Here is a 21,228-nt window from a genome sequence, read left to right on the forward strand (position 1 = left end):
TATGCTTTTTATCCAGATTTAAACCTCAGTTTTGAGAAACTCTGATCTAAAAGGTCCTTTGTTTCTTCCTTTTACTCACAACATCTCATCACACTTTATCCTTGTGCTTAACAGCCCAGTGAATGAATAAATGTTGGCCTTTCTCATTTTGACTTGACTTGGCTGCAGGGAAAGGTTACTGTTATGAAAAATCAACAATTAAATGTCAGAAGGTAGATGCCGTCTAGCAGAGGTGCTAATCAGCTGATCAGACATTGCAAGTCGAAGGATGAGGAAATGAGGCAGGGATTCTTGGAAGCGAGCCACAGAGGATTTAAAAGAAGGGAAATCTATTTCTCAGTTCTGTTTAATTAGCTGTGAATCACTGTGTCTTTGTTTTCTTAGATACGCATAAGGTAAGAGTTTTTCTTTTCGATAAAAGCACATGCCTGCAAACAATATTGATGATCGCATCTCAGCAAAACTTTTGTCACATCAAAAAATATCGTATTTCCCATCAGTTATCTTTATTTTTCTTCTAAGGAGATTTTTCCTTTAGGGAAGCAAAGTGGCTAGAAATTGTTAGCACATTCAGGTCTCATGTTGGAGACTGCATTAAGTTGTAATGGGAGGCTGGTAATGGGTGAAAGCCTCTTCACAGAAAATTTACCTCACCATTAGACAAATAGGTCCGTGGATACTCTGAGAGCTCACAGGGTTCATATATTTCCCCACCTTTTAATGTGCAACAGCTGCAACCCTCTAATAACAGGATCTATTTGTATTCCTTTTTTAAAAGTTAACATATGTTTATATTAGAGATGACTTAATTAGAAGCATATTTATCTCCAACTCAAAGTTTATGAGAATTAAGGTTTGGCATTTTCCGTTAAAAATATATATTTTTCCATTTGATTAAAATCATTAATAAATTTTTGTTGCCTTACATGCTTCTAACTGTCTTAAAATGATACACTGTATTCTATCTGTGGTTCATGGCTACATATTATGTTGTGATTTTGTTCCCCCATTCGGAGTGTTACATTTATTTCTTGACAGACCTAAAATATGTTTCTGTAGTAATTCCAACAAAATAAAAAATGTAAAAAACAAACCACTGGACTTTGTTTTCCCATCCAGGAAGATTTCTAAATTCATAATATCTGGAGTAGTATTTGAGTTCCAGGCTTATAGAGTGGCACAAACAAAAGCCTTGTTATGGCTCAGAAAACATGCAAATTTAAAAATAAAAAAGGTTCCAGCTCTTAAAAAAAGTAAAACGCAATAACCACTTGATTCCTTCCCGCTAACATCTCAAACCTCATCGCCATGCAAGTGATCAAAACATGTCCCCTGGTCAGCCAGGCCAACAACAACCTAACAACTCCCTTTTCAGAGGCATAGGCCAGTATCAGGTATTGTAGGCAAACAACAACCTCAACGACTCCCAATTACTAAGGGGTGGACCTGTTCTTTCAGTTCAATTTGCATTTTTTCTTGGCTTTTGTTTGTGCCACTCTATAAGCCTGGAAGTCAAAGGCTACTCCAGACATTTTGAATTGAGACAGCTTCCTGGATGGGAAACGAAACGTCTTAAAACGTGAATAAAAAAATCCAGTGGTTTGATTGTTTTATTTTTCCGCTTTAGTTAGACTGACTGTGACCCGGATGACTGAGAATCTTCACCAGCATGTTTCTGTAGTAACATTAACATGCTACTTTAATTAAGGTTAATTAAGAAACCCATTACAATATTTTGTCAATAAAAAGCCTAAATTAGGATTTTTTTTTATTATTTGTATCTGAACATATTTCAGGCTGCACAGATATAGCTACAGCTGCTGTTTTGCTTAAAGGCTAGGCTGATGCCACTGTAGCATGTTTGCTGACTTTTTTGACGCGATTCTTTGATAAATGTGCAGCATTTTCAGCTCACCATGTTTAGGCAAAGCTTTCCGAAAACTTTGTGCTCCTGCTCGTAAAATCAAGCGCTTTTTGTTGAATGTCATAAAATGTATCGTCTTCTGCTTCAGCTGCTTTCTACACAGACTTTTCATGCAATTATTGCTGCATTAGGCTATAGCAAAGCAAGTAGCATCACACTGAGGTGTCAAATGCAAATATCAGTACATGTTATGGTAATGTTGAAAATGTTCTTGATTGTCTGAAAAAATACAAAATTCATTAGGTCTACAAAATTATCTGTTTTTCTATTTCTCTTTGAAAAAAATGTTTTCCTTGACTGGAGATCAGACCTAACTCATTTAACGTATCTCATGTGCAATATCTAACAATAAATCTGAAATGGCTATGGTTTTATAATGTCTCTCATTACCTTTCAGTGTGCAGATTCAAGCGGCAAATGCCATTGGCTTTGGTCTCTTGAGTCCGGTGCTGGTAGCAAGGACCCGCCCGCTTCCTCCAGCCCCGCCCCCACTCGAATGCTCAGCAGCAGGCCCTCAGAGCCTGAAGCTCAAGTGGGGGGAGAATGCCGGACACACACGCACCCTGCTCTCTGAGGACGTGGTCTACACACTACAAATGGAAGACAAGAACCACAGGTGGAGTTTACAGACATACAAACAAAGATTTATACCGCTGTTTGAATGGATAATTTGATGAGGTCATCAAAGTCCACAAATATACATTAGAAACCTGTCCGTTAAAAGATGTCTGAATCTGGTGCTTGTTTGGATTCTGTTTAAGAGGCTTTCCTTCTTTGGATAAACATTTTTTTGTGCTTCATGAATAATTCTCATTCCATCACGTATTTTTTTATCATCCATCATCATCCAATTAATGTTTCCTTTTATTTTGGTCACTTTGCAAACTCATTTTCTCCTCAAACAGAGCTATCAAAGTCAGTAAATATGGACTTTGGTTATTAAAGCAGTGAGAAACCACCATAAGTTGAGGAAACGAAAAAGCATTCAGGCTAAGTTACTTTTGTAGATCTCAGTATGTGTTTGTGTGCTTGTTTGTGTGTGTATGGCCACAAACTACGTGTACCAGGGAGTAATCATGTTGAAGGCATTTGTGACCAGCTGGGAAAGAGCCTTCAATAACATCCCTCCATTTAACCAACTGGCTAGACATGATTAAGACAGGAGAAAAAAAAACAGCAAAACAACCCCCCAAAAAAAAAAAAAAAAAAAAAAAGAAGAGAGGTTATTAGCGAACTGAACAGGAGGGGAGATTATTAGAAGCCTCTTCCATTCACGTTTACCTCTGTCTCTGTTTAAATTTTGGCTTGGTTGGCACTGAATTGGCAGCGTGTATCTTGGCAACCCTGGACTGAGACAGAGGGCAGAAGGCAACAGATGGGGAAATATAGAACTGGCTGTGATCTGTTCACCTCTGCAACACACACCCTTGCAAATAAATGATGCTATATTCAACACAAGCATACACAGTCTCATTTGCCATATTAATGACAGCAGCTTTTGCAATTTAGTCAGCTTTTAGACATTTACCCTTTTCTGACTGTCATAAACATCATATTCGCAGTGTTAAAACCTCTGCTTAAGCCTTTCTGTATACCTTATTAGTGACCATGTTTGTTCACAAAGAAGTACAAAGGTTTTATTGATTTATTTTAAACAAGTAGTTGGCCTGACACATAATGCATACAGCTGTAAAACTGTATGCATTATGTAAAAACACAAACACACCTCTGTCATATCATCAGTTAACACAGGATTTAGAGGAAGCACACACATCAGCGGCTGTAGTGATGGCTGTCCATCAGTTAGCAAGCATGTCATTTCTTTAAGTGTCTTAATGTTGGGGTATTTGTACTGTGTGGAATCTCATTCCACGCTTAAGTGAACACATAACCATTTTTTTAAGGCAGTTAATGGCATAAGTCCATTTGTGCCAGAACTTGTGGTCTAACCAGTTCCCATGTTACATCAGAGATCCAGCGCTTGAATTATGTTGAGGTTCTCGGGGGGATTCCAGAATCTACAAGGACAAAGCTATAATTCTAGAGAAAAACCAAGCTTATATAAAAAAGTGGAATTATGAATTCGATCTGTGAGGTTATGCTTAACCCTAAGGTTTATATACTTGTCATGTTGGGGTCTAATCTTCTAACCCACACGCAGAAACACTCAAGAGACAGGAAAAAAGTTAAAAGGTTTATTGACAATGTTTTCAGAGAAATGTGAACGGCGTCTTGGTTCGTCAGGCTGGTCACAGGAGGGAAGCAACTAGAGGAGGACAGATCGGTTAGAGTGGATCCAGGAAACTAGCTGTTTAACGGCGGTTTGGGTTAATACCTCCTCAGGGGGTATTCTGACCGGCAGGAGGGGGACCTTGAGGGTCCAGAGGCTGATCGGCAGGCAGAGGGCAGAGACGGAGGCTGAGGCGGAGGGCAGATAGGCAGGTTCCAGGCAGCGAGAGTTTTCTCCAGGAGTTGACTGATCACCAGATATGTCAGGATCTGAGAGGCAGAAGAACAAAAAATCAGGAAAACAGATCAGATTTAGCTGGCTCAGGTTTGCTGGTACCATTACTGGCAAACACTCTGGCAGGGAAGTGTCAGCCTTCCTCCTCCTTAAGTAAGCCTCCAGATGAGCAGATGGGAAACAGGTGTGCAGAAGTCAGCTCACGCCCTCATGAGGAAGATCTCAGGCTCCCTCTGGTGGAGAAAGTTGACAAGCCTCCAGATCCCAACAATACTACATTTAATTGTGGTAATTTTTCAATGCATTTTCTAATTTCGTGTCAGACCCATTCCAAGTGCTTCTATTGTAATTAGCCAATAGTTCTGAAAGTTTTGTCATTGCAGTTTCAAGTTCTTGAACCATACCAACTAAGTACCATCTAAAATCATGAACAGACACTATCTTGAATAAGTGTGACTTAAGTTAATATTAGAACTAAAATAAACTTTTGTTTAAAAAAAGCATTAAGCAGGCAGGAGAACAGAAACTGTTTTCTGTATTTAGCCTTTTAAACCTAACAGGCTTAGCCTCGGCTGTGGCCTGCAGGCAAAATAACGTTTCTGTGAAGCATAAATACCAGGCTTGCAAACAAATATCTCGGATATCCAGCTACACTTTCTCCAAAATTTAATTTGGGATTTTTTATCAATTGTTTTGACTTTGGCTGTCCTCCTTAATGTCTTTTGTCATTTCAGTCATCTTCCTTTGATTTAATTCCCACTTATAAATCCAATTTTTTGTCAGCATGCTAACAATATCAGAACCTCAGGAGAAATGAATGTATTTCTCCTACTTTCCCTCTTACCCTATTTTTCCCTTGTGCATCCAGAAGCATTTCCTCTATTAGACAAGCCAGAACTGTGGCATTATGTTCACAATATTTTATCGTCTGTCTTTGCTTTTCTCAACCTCACATGACCTCCCTTTTTTTTGGATTCATTAAGGACATTTTAACTACATATTTGTTATTTTTTCTTAGCTGTCGTTTCTCTCTTAGAGCTTTTTTTCTCCTTTCCCATTGATCTGCATTTGTTTTGCACTGAAGGCGTTTTGTCAGGAACATTATTAGTTGAAAGTATGCCAATTATAATGGGTGGCTGTTATGCGTGCAGTGAGGGATTAAACCATTTAAAACAAAGCATTCTTCAAAAGAAACCAGTTTGACAAAGCACTGCTTCAGCTGCTGCCGTTTTGAATTGTCCATGGTCTTGTCTAGTGCCAGAATGTCCATATGTTTCATGCATTCCTATTTGCCTGATGATTCGCCCTTATACATGTTCTATATAATTTAGCTCGATTGAAACTTCAATTTAGACTTCTAGCTTATCTTATTCACCAAGATGAGCCACAGATGCAGTGAAAACCCCAAAAACCACCAATATCCAGATGCAGTGGGGAATACCTATGTTTAAAAAAGTGCAGCAAAGCAGCAGACACTGCTACTACTTAAAAGCCAGTTTTATTGTCTGCTACCATATAGACTAAACACAGATCAGGGAAAAGACATTTCTGACCCTGAGGCTGTCCCTTTTGCTGCTAACATCTGAAGAAATATAGACAAATAGAAAATAAAATGTGTATAATAGTGTATTTTAAAATTGTGATACTCTAGTTAGTGATAGATTATATTTAAACCTGACTTAATTTTGAAAAAAACTAACAAAAGGGAAATCAAAATGCATTATAACCATGACTCAGAAATTCAGCAAAAAAAACAAAAAAACAGACGTTACGACCACGCTTTGCCTCAGAATCGGTTTGCTTCACCAGCTATGACTGCCGATTTGGCTGGGTTTGGCTATGACGTTGATAGTTGTAGGTAGAGATTATTTAATAGGCAGCCTTTAATCCTTTGCTAAAAAAATGGGTCAAAACATCCAAGCCACATGATTTGTATTTCCAACCAGAATCTTAGTTTGTTCAATTCAGCTCTGTGTGCAGGAATTAATAGCATCATATATCAGCCTGAGAAAGTACAGCGTCCTCTCTGTAGTAGAGCTAATAAAGAGCTCATGTGGTCTACAAATGTTCACTCTTTTCTCTTTCGTTTTCCTGCTCTCCATCACATTCTCTTATTCACTCTGTTCAGTTTCTTTGTTTACATGCCACAATTCCTTTTCTTTCTCTGATATATTTTTTGCTTAGAAATGTATTATCCTTAGGAATTCATAGTGGCGACAGAAATAGCATTCTCAGCTCATGTCCTCTTTTGTCCAATATATACATGTTGACAAACAGAGGTGCCAATTCTCTCCTTCATTCTTTCAATTTATTTAACTAGCCAGTCAGAAACTTTTCCTTGTTTTCCTTTGGATTTTCAAAGTCTAGACTAAAGTTATGCTTTGTAGAACCAAGATGGTGGCTAAAGAGGATGTACTATTGTTTAAGAAGGGATGGATGGATGGATGGATGGATGGATGGATGGATGGATGGATGGATGGATGGATGGATGGATGGATGGATGGATGGATGTATGGATAGGAAAAAATGGTCCACTTTTTAATTGGNGGATGGATGGATGGATGGATGGATGGATGGATGGATGGATGGATGGATGGATGGATGGATGGATGGATGGATAGGAAAAAATGGTCCACTTTTTAATTGGCTTTTAAGCATTTTAGCAACTATATCTACCTTCAATTGGGATTGAAACTCTGATACTTTTTTCTTTTGTCATTGATCAGAGGCCAAAAGTAAAACACTGTTTTACAGATTGTGTTTCTCGACACAGAATATATATGTGTCCTCATCTGAGAAGCTGTTTTAAATGTTTTCTTGAAGCGCACTCTTTTCCTTAATAATTAGAGGCCTCTCGTTGCAATGATGTTTAAAATGTACTCATTAGCCACAATTGTGAAGGTAATGTCCCATTTTAGTATTTGCTTCTCTCTTTCCCTAACCATTTTACCTATTTTGGCAATTCATTGTCATTTCCCCTTTGTATCCTCCTCAGGTTTGTGACAATCTACCACGGTCCTAGCCACACCTACAAAGTCCAGCGACTGACTGAGTCCAGTAGCTACAGCTTCAGAATACAGGCACTCAGCGATGCTGGGGAAGGTCCTTTTTCTGACACACATACTTTCTGCACCACCAAGTCTCTACCACCCACCCTCAAAGGTAAAATGACATTGGAAATTATTGGTTTTGTTTCACCTATTGCTGAGATATACTGTTGTGACCAGTTTCTTGCAATCAAAGGAGTCTGTTATTTGCCTTGAGTTGCATAGGAAGATAACGCTTTAGCATCTCTATTCCAGGCTAACAACATTCCATTTGATTTCCAGCTTACACAAACTTCCATTGAATTGTTGTGAAGGTGTCAATATTTTTCTCAAACACTATTAGAGTTATATTGTTTTTATGTCATGCTTCATATTGACTTAAAGTGCTGTACAAATTCAATATAATTCAGTTTATTTGTATAGTGCCAATTCACAACACATGTCATCTCAAGGCACTTTACAGAGACAATTAAACTACATTATACAGTCAGATTGGTTCAACGTTTTCTATCTAAGAAATACACCTGATGAATCTCCAGCAGAACTAGGGTCAGTGTGAACAGCCTTCTGCCAAAGCTTACTAGGGTTCAAGGAGACCGAAGCAGACATACAAAAAAAAGCAGAGCTACTAAAGATAGCTGTGAAGTAGCTCCACAGGTGGTCCTGTGCAGGAAAGGCACAGCTGAGCAGATGACCTCCCAGTTCATCTGACATAGCCAGTTCTCAATGTTAGAGGATGACAGAGAGCACATACAGTTAGTGAAGCTAAAATAAACAGGACTACTGTACACTGAAATGCAGGCCAAGCTCCAGAATCTTTGAACAAAGGTGCGGCAGCACAACTGATATTTCTATCCAGGATGGCATCACAGCCAAATAGAAAAAGACCAGGTGAAGCTACTATGAGAAAAGGCAGAGAGAACATAAAGTTAGAAGGTTGAACCAACAAATAGAGAACAAAAGGAAAATAGAGAAAGAATGAAGCAGAATGATGAAAAGTGGTCACTACGTCCTCTAGCAGTTTAAGCCTATAGCAGCATAACTACAGAGATAGCTCTGGATAACCTGAGCCATTCTAACTTAAAATAAAGCTACAGTTGTTTATTACAATGGTTAATTATATACATTTGTGGCTAGTTTTTGCTGATTTATTTAGCAGATTTTATAAGCCTTTAATGAGTTTAATGCTTGGGTTTGTTAGAAATTATTATTAGACTGTGTTCTTGCGGGTGGTGAGCAACAAACAAATCAGACTACAGCACACAGGGTGGGTTGGAGTAAACTACTTCAGAGCTAAGGGGGATTATGAATTGAACCGAGCAGTTATTTCTATGCTTATTTTTTCTTTTTTTTTTTTTTGCTTTTTAGTAAGTTTAATCAGAATTAACAATAACCTTAATTTAGTCTGGCTGCAGGGAGTTAAATTGGTTCAAATGTGGTTTCACTGTGACTTAAAAATCCAGGGAGCTGTTTCTCATGATTCACTTGTTTCATTTTTCATTCAAGTATGTTTGTTTATCAGACGTTTATACTGCACTAGGAATATTGATGTGTAAGCAGAACAACTAGCATTAAAAGGGGCTTGGATGATGCTTCCTCCCAGTATGTAAACTGAGTGGATCATTTGAATAATTTCATCTAGTTCTCATGTTACTCATATTTACCATGTTTGAAATAAAATGGTCTTTAAAGTCAGAAATTTCAGTCATGAATTTCCTCTGCATGGAAAAAGCAACTCAACACAGCCATTTTAAAGCATTATGTGAATATATGTAATACTGTATAATGATGCAATTTCTATGACAAAAGGTATACTAACATTTTTGTTTTATGCAAAAATATTACAATCTGATTTTTAGTGTCAGGGAATACGTTGAACGCTTTCCCAGTGGATATAAATGCCTGTAAAATAAAATCCTACACATACAAAGCACAAGCCTTTTTGAGTTCTGGGTGGAACCTACTTTTAAAAATATGTTTACCTAAGTTAATATCAACATTTTAGCTAATACTAATTCAAAGCATTCAGGGGACTCGTTTGAGAGGTAATTAGACAAGGCAGTTTTAAACAAAATTTTATTAATTTTTTTTTCCAGACAGACTGACTGAGCGATTTACTGACTGACTCACTGACTGACTGATTTACTAGTTGATTGATTTATTGATCATCATCATCATTTCTAATATGTTACTTTTTCTTTTTTAACAGCCCCCAGGATTCACCAACTGGAGGGAAATTTGTGCGAGGTCACATGGGAGACTATTCCACCAATGAGAGGAGACTCTATGAACTATGTCCTCCAGATGCTTGTGGGACGCGAGTCTGAATACAAACAGGTCTGTCTCTCTCAAACCTCTCACACACAGACACGCACACATACACAGACATGCACATATGCATACAACCAAGTACAGTAAGAGTAAAGTTAGAAGCTTCTGCCTCGCTCTGGTCCAGAGCTCTTCTTTATTAGCTTGTTCCGTTATTATTTCGGTGAAAGTGCTCAGGGAAAGTTTTTTGGGTTTTTTTTTTCACCTTCTGCAAGGATTTTTAATTTAGATTTCTTCAGATGGGAAGGAACATACTCAGCTTTGAAATTGGACATGTATAAAAAACACAAATACACACACTCCTCAAGAGAAATTTGCACATAGAAGAGAAATCAAAATGAACGTCCTGAACATCAGCGGTTGCTTAGAGATATTGCAAGAATTTCAATGACTTGCATTGCAGAAGCAGCTGAAATCCATTTTGCTCATCAAGATGAGCAGAGAATTTTGTCTCCTTTTCTTTAATTGAACTACAGAGAGTTTAAAAAAAACTGCTTCAGGTACTTGGAGACCATATTTTATTTTTTAGTTCTTGTGTGAAAATGCTCATTACCTTTGAGCATTTTCACTTCTTCTAGCATTTTGAGCACACCCTTTGATGCATAAATATGTTTTGACCTAAAACAATGGAACATATATTGAGCTGTATGTTTGCTAAAAACTGTAATGCTAGAGCTTTTTGCTGCCTAGAAATGTTTACCTCCAGGTTTGCCCCCATTATTTAATTCCATTGACCTACAGATAGTTTCTGACCAGCTTATCCTGTGTAGAATATGCTGGTGAAGATTTTCAGTCATCCAGGTCATAGTGGATGACGTTATACACGCGACGCTTCGTTTTAAAAGATATAAATATAAAAAATATAACCGCGGATGTCTGGGGGACAGTGATTCGCCTACATGTTATGAATGCTGGCGTACCATAAAGAATAAATTATGAACAGTTTAGTTTGTGCCTTCAAGTCGTTGCCCATAGGAAGACATTACTTGGATATAACCTAACGGAATATCTTCAGAAGGGCTCCAAATGACACAAAACTCATATGGGTGAATAGAACATGATGTAATAATGTAAAATCAAGGGCCCAATGTAAAAAAAAAAACAGCGTTTCCCTTTAATTGAGACCAATAACGACTCTTCTTGATGCTGCTAAAAACATGACCACCATTGGGAATATTGAGCTTTCTCCCTCCTTTTTTCTCTGGAACTACTTAGCGAAAATATGTGTAATCTTTTTCATATAATTTCTTTAGTTTTTCTAAAATGGTAAGTGACATAGTCAGCTGTAAATAAAACAATAAAACAAAAACAAACCTTTGTATGTGAACTATGAAGTGAAAAGAAAATTTTAAATATTTTATGTTCCCTCATTTGCCACGAAGGACTGTAAGTTTTTACTGATATAACAGATATAACATGTCCCTTTTAGGCTGCATTGTAAAATTTTGGTCACAGTACTGCAATGATTCTTCCAATTGTAATGTGTATCTCTGCTAAATACAAATGCAAGAAACAATTTTTCTTAATTGTATTTGAAAAATGTTTGGACGCTATACAGCTTTTCTTTCATGTTTTTCTCACAGGTTTTTAAGGGAGATGAAGGTTCATTCCAAATCCCTGGTCTTCAGGCAAACACAGACTATCGTTTTCGTGTTGGCGCCTGCCGGCAGTGTCGGGATACACACCAGGAGCTTTGCGGGCCATTTAGCCCCTCCTCCCTATTCACGCTCCGTCGCCAGGAGTCGCCATCGTCAGGAGAGCATTTGGCTTTGGAAACAGGCAAGCGGGCGGGTCTGATCTCGAGCGACGAGCGCTTTGCGGCACTGATCGTATGCGTGTTCGCTGGTCTGTCCATTCTCATCGCCTGCCTGCTACAGTACTTCTTCATGAAGTGAGGGAATTTTTAACTATAGGATAGAAAGTGAAATCAAAACACAATTCACAGAAATGAACTTTTATAAATGTCTATGAAAGAACAGATTAAAATCAAAAAAACACTTGAGATGTACTTTTAAGGCTATGTATGTCTATTTTTATTTTTTTTTTGTAGTCAAAGTTTTGATTCAGGCTTCTCCATTTTTTTCTCTGCCTTCACCCATTTTATTGTCATTTCTTTTACACCTGTGTCATTTTTGTCTTTTTTTGTTGAGGGTTTCTGTTGAAGGAAGCCTCATCTTGGCTCTTCCTCAGTTGGGAAAGAAAACTGATAGTCAAGCCTTAGAAAGGAGCGTGGGCAAAACATTTGCTCCTCAAACTGACTTGCATGTGTTTCTTTTTTTTTATATGTCTACATATTCAGTAGAAAACATATACACAAATATTTTTCTGCCATCATTGCCTTATTTTTTAATTGCTGCAGTCTATAATCATTCAGCCATATTCAACTGTAGGCCTTTAAAGCTTTAGCTGTTCCTACTTATTCAGTGTGTTCCTTTTCTAATGGCTGTCGGTCAGGTCGAACATTCTGCACTATCTGACCAAAACACACATGCACACACACACATACATGCAGAACTCTGTACATATCCACGCACGCATAAAAGCTACACTTTTTCAAAGACAATGAGGAAAAACTCATTTTCATTTTGAAGACAGTCATACCAGCTCAGCTTTTGCCATTGAAGCACTCACACATCAGCTACCAAAGTGATGCAATTCATCTATGGTGTAAGTTGCTGCTATCCTGTATTTTCATAGCATGAGAGGAAGAATGGTAAACATGTATTTTGTCATGAAAAGTGATGGCAGAGTAAGGTTGAAGGGGAAAGAAGTGAATTAGGTGCTCAAAAGTAGGAACTATGAGGTCAGTTGAACAATAAGCGCTTAAAGGGATAGTCCAGAATTTTTTACTGAGGTTCTGTTTTAATTTAATAGTCAGTTCATATATTGGCTGAAGTATGTAAATCTTTTGGTATTTATATTCCTTTAGTATAACTCCAGATTTTTATGTCTCAAATGCAGAAGCTATCTGCTTGTCGTAGCGGGGCAAAGATCAAAGCGGACTTCTGCTGTTGTAGAAACAACAATTTATACAAAAACTTTTAAATAACAAGTAAACAGTCATCAATAATTATGTGACAACATAATACCAAATTCACGAAATTTTAAAAAATCAAGATCTTTCAATATTTACGAAGAACTAATCCAGGTTTCTTTTTTTAACTAGAAGTTTCAAAGGTTATTTTTAAACAATCTGTGTAAAATAATTCAAATTTCGCTTTTTAAAAATAGCTTATTTTACCCTAATGAGAGGCAAACAGCCAGGAGCATCATTCCTGCTGTGCATACCGATCATTTTTAGAGTGTCTGTACCTATTTTTCTACTGGGAACCCAAAATATTGCCTCACAAACCATTTGAGATTAGGGGAACTTCTTTGAGTTATCATGACATGAAATCTTGATTAGTCATCCTCCAGAAACAACTGAAAAGCCGCTTTAGAACTACTTCCACTTCTTCTTTAAAAACATGGAAATAGGGACTGAAACTTAAAGCAATCATCTAGTTTGTTAGCTTAAACTAAAATGAGTATGAGTTCATTTAAATGAGAAATAAGGTTTAATTTCTGGTTTTACTAAAGGCTAATTTTTATTTACACCATAAATGAAGCCATTAATCGACGCTGTTTCCTTTCGGAAACTTGCCTTAAAAATATTTACAAACTAGCCAAGAGAAATTTAGACAAGCTAATAAAAAGCTTGATATTTTTGTCACTTAAATGAGCTGTATGTATATTTTTTAACACTTAACTTTCAAAGATGGCAATAATTTTAATTAGCCAATGAATAAGCTGGAAAGCTTAATATCTCGCTTAGATTTGTTTTACACAGGAGGATGTTTAGTAGCCAAACCACCTCCAGCTTCCATTACATCGGTAAAATTCATCGCTTCCATATAAATATTCACTTAATGCAGATAACTTGGTTTATTTATTCATATAATAGTGAATAAATCCAACTTTATTAAGGCTTTCAGGTTTGAGTTATTGTAAGACGTCGAAGTCTTTTTTGATTGATCCCCACTAGGGCAAATAGTTAGGTTCTGCCTGCAAGAACATCTACTTTGGATTTATGCTAAATTTATGTTCCAAGAGACTTCGGGTAAAATGTTCACTGATCATTACCTTTAAGCAGAACCTCAGTTTTCCTTTTGAAACCACTCTTAGGTCACAAGCTGGACCTTATGTTGGGCATTTGTTAACTCCGGGATAAAATGCTGGGATTATAATAGTCTATTGTCTTTGTTTTCTTTAGGAGAGTCTCAATACATGTTTGATCCCTTGTAAAACCCCGAGGGTTCTACCTTCTCAGATATCATACAGTAGCTTAAACCTCTTTACCTGCGTCCTCAGTGTCATTTGGGATAAGAGGTGCTAGCGACGTGTCAATGCCCTTCTCTACGTTTGTAAATCTGGAGGAGCCATTTGTAATCGGATGCTGCTTTGTTCTGGAAATGTTTACTACAAATGCTGAAGGTTTTCCTCCTTACAACGCATCTGTGAATCAATGCGTTTAAAGACTCGCCCCCTTTCTTCTCATCTCCTGAATATTTGTAATTGATCCTTTTTTTTGGCTCTGCCTACTCCTCGCCTGCTTTCGATCCATTCCAGTCTCACTGCTTCTTTCGCATCTTTCCCTCTTTATCAATTAAAAGGTGCTTTATTGACATGTAATCAGAGCCGTAGCAAGTCTGTGATCTCTACTCAGACATGATCTCTGAGGACTTGAACTAATCTTCACAAACCAAACAAGCCTTGGACAGAACACAGCTCAACAGAACAGGGCATGGGGCATTGTTACATAAAAAAACACCCCCCTGACCTCCTTATGCCGTCTCATGCCAGCTCCTCCTGACACGTCTTTTCATCAAAGCCAAGGTACAAACCATGTTTATCATACCACAATAATCCAAAGAGCTCACCACCTCATTAATGTGACATGCTTGCTTAAGTCAAGTGGAGGTTTTGTGCCGAGACTTGGCAAGAGGCAGAGGTTTTGATTAGCTCTGATTGGCAGCCTGTAACGTACCTCAGGGAAAAGGCCTTACAGAGAGGAAGATCCAATCCTGTCATCCTCATAGCTGTCATCGTCATCATCATATTAACCATGCTTTTCCTCCCTTCCTCTTTCTTCTCTCTCGACGCTGTCTCGTCATCAGTCTTCGCCGTGCCTTGCTTTTATGTTTCAGTAAGCAAAGCGGTTTACTAGCTCAAAAAAAAAAATCTTTGCCAAAGTTGATGGGAAAGTCAAGGTAGAGTTCTTTTCTAGGTTTTATTTATACTATATATTTGCATACAGTACTTTACATGCCAATTACAGTGCAATCTTCATTTATTTATTGTTTAAAGATTAAGAGACAAGTGTAGTTATATACTAATTTTTATTCTTGTAGCATGTTTTCTTTTTTAATGGATGTATGTTAGATTGTATGATTAAGGCCAGCATTCCTTATCTCAGTAACCCTTTAAGTATTTCTCTTGCTCATCAGTTCATACATTTCCATTTCCAACATGTAACCAAATGTCTATGGGTTCTTGTAACGCTTAGAGATACATGTAGCAACTCAGACCTACAGGTCAAGTTACTTTATATGGGGATAAATAATTCTGCCTTTGGCTTTTTTGTTCTGAATAGTGTTATATTGAAGCTTCTGGTATCTTTTTGTTTTACTGTTTTAATGCCAAAGTGCAGACTTTTTTAATGATTTCTAAATCTTACAGCAGTCTAGAGGACTCTGTTAGGTTTTCTGTAACTCATCATTATGCCTTTTATTGTTAGTATTGCTCTCTTGAAAGAAAAACAAAACATTAACTTGATCTGTGATTACCATTCTTTTATTTACATATTGTTTTTTTTTGTTTTTTTTATGTATTACAAAACAAACCTGTGCCATTTCAAAAAAAGAAATGTTGAGCCTGGAGGTTTTGAATTAATATTTTTTTTAACTAATTTCCCGAATATATATATATAAAAAAAACAAAGCAAAAAAAGATGCTGATTTTAGGTCGATGAGGATGGGTGCTGGTCATTTTGCACGTTTGCCATTTTGTACCTTTGGAAATTTGGTCTTTTCATACTTATTTAGTATAAATGGTTCCATCAAATAGACCTTTCTTTTGACAATGATATAAAGAACATAGAAAATTGTATTCATTTTCTATATTCCACTAACAATCAAGCAAAAGTAAATAGGGGTTTATTTACTTTACTCTATTCTATCAGAGGATCCACACTTGTCTTGCATTCCAGACAAGTATCCAAAACTAGAATCAGAACCAAAATCAATGGCAATAATGCATAATAATTAGATTTTTAGATTCAACAGTGGCTCTCCAAAGTGTTTGGGTCCTATACAAATCCCACAGTGGCTTAATTTACTGTTTTCACATATAGAGGGAAACATATCTTATAGGATTCATCTAATAAAAACATACAAATCTCTAAGGGCTAAAAACACAAAAGGGATTAAATTATAAGGTTTCTTTAAACAAACACTAACATTTAACCAAAGTCTCTGCTTCATTATATATAAAATAAATGATAGTATTCCTGATGAATGTCCAGTTTAATATACAACCTGGATATTACTTGCATAAATGCTTTGTAAGGGCTGCCAAAAAACACAAAAACTGCCTGACATATTTTTGGTTTTCCCATGATTTAGGATTAATTCTCAACTCGGTCATTCTAGAACTTAAACTTTGCTCTGCAGTCGCCTTTCTATGCTTTGCATGTTTGGCCTCACGGTGCATTAGAGAAATCAAGCTGTTCACAGTTTAATTAACCTTGACAAAAATCTCAGTTCCAAATTAAAGAAAGCAATTCTACAACAAGAGTAAGAATATCAATATAGTTAGGGTGTTCCTAACAGGAATGTTTTATGCCAGACTTGTCTTTTGGAGTACAGGTCAAAAGATCCAAGTTTAATTTCTGCATACTATTTTCTGTAAATTCATGTTAGGAGTCTGGCTTAGACTAGAAGTTTGCTTTTTTGGAGGAGGAGGAGGATTAAGTTCATTTGGAGGCTGTTTTATACCTTGTCTTTTCAGTAAACAGATGGTTTTATAGTGCCACCATATTCCCACACTTTCTCCACAGACTGAATTTTTCAATTGTAATGGTTGCCCCCTTTTCTGACTAAACCTCTATACATCCAGATCATTTTTCACTCTTTATATCATCTCTGTGAACCATGATTTGGAAAAAAAGATGCTAACTTACAAATAACACAGTATAATGAATTGAAAGCTGAACATAAAAACAAAAAAATAAAAAGCTGAAAATTAGTCAGAAGGGGTTTCAAGGTTGTGCATGTTTTTATGGCCAGGTTATGGCACCTTTGACCATGTTGAATTAAACATAATATAAGCTAGAAATCTCAAATTTACAGGTTTTTTTTCACACTTTAAGAGCCACTTTAATAAAAAAAAAACAGTAATATGTCAGATTAAAGCATTTTTATAACCAATTACTTTCATACTTTGCAGAAAAAGACACAAAACAAAAAATTACTGTGAGATTTGCAACAGTTTATTTAATTTAGTGCAAAACAGTGAAAGATTTAAAAAGATGCATGAATGGGCCACAAGGCTAAATGACCCCTAGCCCGATGTCAACAAAAACATTTCGACGATTCCTCATCAAGTTTGTTTCTGGTGTAGCAATAGAGAGTTCTTTTGTTCTTTTCCTTTTTTTTGTTTTACTCCAGTGTTTTGCTAAGAGATAATATACAGAGATATCTATAGAGCTATAGAGTAAGATGGTAAATACATTATGACTAACAGAGTTGAAGCACTTTTTTTACGTCGAGCATTTGACGTGATGAGGTTACGAATGGGAGACAACGGATTCTTTGCTCTATTTCAAAAACACTACTGCCAACGCTAACTGTTAGGTCCATTGGCATTATTTTCCCGTTGGTATCACTGTGACATTACAGGAGCACGGCACTGCGCTCCCAGCAGAATGCAAATTACAGCACCCAGGAAAGTAGACTTCAGTAGGTGTACTGTGCCTTTGCCAGATAGGCTCATGTTGTGTCTGCCTAGACTGTTTCATATGAATTGACACATGACATGTGAGTTTTCCTGTCTATATTAACCTCCTTTGGTTTCCCACTTGGAGCCTTAATATCCCGGTGTGAGAGCAGATGTGTTCTTCTTTCGCCACCAGGCCAGTTATCTTAGTGTTGAACAATCTGACAGCTTTTGTATATCCTTTAATGGGTTTTATTATTCCCTTTTGTTTGGTTTGTTTTGGTTTTTTCAAATGCTGTGTATCTTTTGAGAAACCTTCTTAATCAGACCCCTGTACCCTGCCGGTCCTGCACATTTTGTGGCTATGTCCAGAATAAGAGACAATGTTTTTAGCCCAGGAACCACGCATCTGTGCCTTTTGATCAGTTGTTTTTTTTTTTTACTATTTTTTTAATGTACATTTTAAAGGAAGAGGAGGTTTTGACTGAGAGATTTGGCAACCTGACATAGACTCACAGGTTATTTTCTGAGGCAAGACAAATAAAAAAAAAAAAAGATATTTTTACCTCACGATTTTAGAGCAAACATTCCAATGTTGTCATGGTCTTCGATTTGACATATAGAAAAAAAAGATAAAAAAGTTCATGCATTTTTTTTTCTTGTATTGTAAATGTTAAACAATTTCATATGCGTTATATAAAAAGAAACTGCCATATCAATTTTAATGTATAGATTTTTGCAAATACTACCCTATGTATGTAAGACGTAACAGTATCGGTAGCGTATATATAATATATTTATGCCCAATAAATGTTTTAATTTTTTTCTGACCCGTGTTGTATTTTTTTTTTTTACATATTTGCTCTTTTTTTGTCATTACATATTCACACTCTTATAAAAGAGGACTTAAATGTTTTATACTGGGATTTCAGGTACAGGCCAAAATACTCCTTTTTTCATGTTTTGACAAGTTACATAAAAAAATAAAATTGTAGCCTACAAAAAAAGGTTCTATTAAGATTTTAAGCAGTCTGATACCCCTTAATAAAACCATGTAAAGCCTGCTGCATTCTGAAGTTCCCTTAATGATGCATAATTTCCGAAGAACTACAGCATACACTACAAAAACATTAAATCTAAATAAGTAATTTTTTCTTAAAATAAGAGTTTTATTTTCTTGAATTTACTGACTCTTTGCCAATGAAACAGCAATTAACACAAAAAATTGCCTTCTCATTTCAAGTGCGTATTATCTGATTTTATTTTAAGAGTAAAAATACTCATTCCATTGGTAAATCATCTTATTTACATACTCAAATCCAGGGTGAATATACTTTATTTAAGATATTTTACTTATTTTTAGATTGTTTTTGCAGTGTGATTACTATGGTAGAGATTCAAAGTACAGGAGGTCAGCAGAAAGAGAACAAGCCATGTCAGTGACACCAAGAAAGTGCTTCAGTCAAGTGAGAACCTACCATTCTGGTATCTTTAGAAAACTCTAATTTCATCAGACTTTACTGTAAAATGGAAGATGATCTTTTAGAGACTCCCTAATACTCAAGACTGCAGGGGTTCCTTCCATGTCTACCTTCCAAGACCCTAAACATACAGACAGAGCTATAATGCAGCAGTTCAGATCAAAACATATTTTTTTTGTAGAAAGGCCCAGCAAAGGTCGAGACCTTAACTTAATTTAGAAACTTGCAGGACTAGAAAATTTATGTTTACATGTGCCCTCTGACCACTGTAACTGAGCATGTGATAGCTAATAAATAAGAATAGCTAAATATTCCCATCTCTAGATGTGCAAAGCTGAAGTGGACATATCCCAAAAGACTTAGTGCAGTGAATGGTGTTTTTGCAAAGTATTGACTCAGGGTCATCGAATAAAAAATTTGCATTTTTTTGTTTTTTTGTGTGTGTGTGTGTGTGTGTGTGTGCTAAAGATAGAAAAAACATGAATAATTTTTCTTCAGTTTCACAGTTTTTAGCTTCTTGGTATAAGTCTTTCTTACTGAATACCAGCAGAATAATTCGAAACATGTATTTGGGTGTCAAGTGTTTAATAATAAAATTAACATTATTAAATAGTATCATTAAATTGATACTATTCTAAATATTTAGGATAATTAGTCAATATGTTTACTAAGTTTTAAATTTGCAGTACTTTTTCTGAAACATGGGTTAGAACTTCCACAACTAATATAGATGCTATAGTGGCCATTAACTGTGGTTGTTTTGTAAATAAAGAGATTTACTTTCTTGTGTTTTTTAAAGCATTAAACAAAATCAAGAACAGCACTTAAAGGTGAATTCCCCTCTTCAGGTCAGTGGAGAGTCCTCGCCTTAAGCGGAAGAGTTCAAGTATCTCAGGGTCTTGTGCATGAGTGAGGTATGGATGGACAGTGAGATTGATAGACGGATCAGTGTGGCGTCAGCAGTGATGCGGTTGCTGTATCGGACTGTCGTGGTGAAAAGCTCAGGAGCTGAGTCGGGGGGCAAAGCTCTCGATTTACCAATCGATCTACGTTCCCACCCTCACCTATGGTCATGAGATCTGGGTAGTGACCGAAAGGACAAGATCGCGAATACACGCAGCCGAAATGAATTTCCTTTGCAGGGTGGCTGGGCGCACCATTCAAGATCAGGTGAGGAGCTCAGTTACCCGGGAGGAGCTCAGAGTAGAGTTGTTGCTTCTCCACTTTGAAAGGAGCCAGCTGAGGCGGCTCGGGCATCTGTTTCTGATGCCACATGGTCACCTCCCTCAGGATATGTTCAAGGCATGTCCCATTGGGAGGAGGCCTGGTGGAAGGCCCAGGACACGCTGGAGTGACTACGGCTCTGAGCTGGCCTGGTGTCGCCTCAGCTCCCCCCAGAGCAGCTGGAGGAGGTGTGTGTGGATCGGGAAGTCTCTGTTTAGACTGCTTCCTGCCTGACCTACCTCCCGGATAAAGAGGAAAAAAATGGATGGTCGGATGAATGGAAGAGCAGCACGTCTTCTGCCTCTGCATTCACTACACCTGGGCAAGAAGTACTACACCTGTCATATAGAAATAGAAGCACTTTTCTTGTAGAAATCTTTTCACTGTTTATTTGTAGAATCACAAAAATGTAAGGAATATACAAATAAACAAACACATCAAAAAAGATGGATCATACACAACTCTAACAGAAGAAAGAGTTTAGCTGTGCTGTATTGGATGTGAAGCAAAACTAATGGTATGTCCCAAATAATTGTAAACATATTTTGGGTCTTTAAAACCTTGCAGTTTCTCTGTTGTTGACACTGTGCACATTATAGGGAGAAGAGAGAGTATTTATTTTTTTTAGAACATGGCTGTCACCATACTGTAAGCCAGTTTCCCAAACCTGTCAAGGAAGTTCCACTCTGTACTGAAACCTACATGATTCATACATAAATTAAAAAGGAAAGCAGGAAAACTCATTTTAAAGGAATAGTACACCTAAAACATGATTAGCCTTCATTT

General features: G+C 36.9%; 1 protein-coding gene across 2 annotated transcripts in view; it reads left to right on the forward strand.

Annotated features, from left to right (window-relative positions):
• The window catches only part of fndc3b (fibronectin type III domain containing 3B), a 122,315-nt gene extending 105,354 nt beyond the window's left edge, over window positions 1-16,961 (forward strand). The window contains exons 24-27 of one of the 2 annotated variants that reach the window (XM_015375275.1): window positions 2,322-2,540; window positions 7,384-7,550; window positions 9,645-9,772; window positions 11,347-16,961. In XM_015375275.1, the coding sequence (XP_015230761.1) occupies window positions 2,322-2,540; window positions 7,384-7,550; window positions 9,645-9,772; window positions 11,347-11,658 (826 nt within the window). In that variant the 3' untranslated portion in view covers window positions 11,659-16,961. The remainder of the gene's footprint in view (window positions 1-2,321; window positions 2,541-7,383; window positions 7,551-9,644; window positions 9,773-11,346) is intronic. The other variant, XM_015375276.1, reaches the window with a different exon arrangement.
• Window positions 16,962-21,228: the final 4,267 nt, after the last annotated feature.

This window comes from Cyprinodon variegatus, unplaced genomic scaffold (assembly GCF_000732505.1).
Source record: "Cyprinodon variegatus isolate N-32 unplaced genomic scaffold, C_variegatus-1.0 Scaffold116, whole genome shotgun sequence".
Lineage (NCBI taxonomy): Eukaryota > Metazoa > Chordata > Actinopteri > Cyprinodontiformes > Cyprinodontidae > Cyprinodon > Cyprinodon variegatus.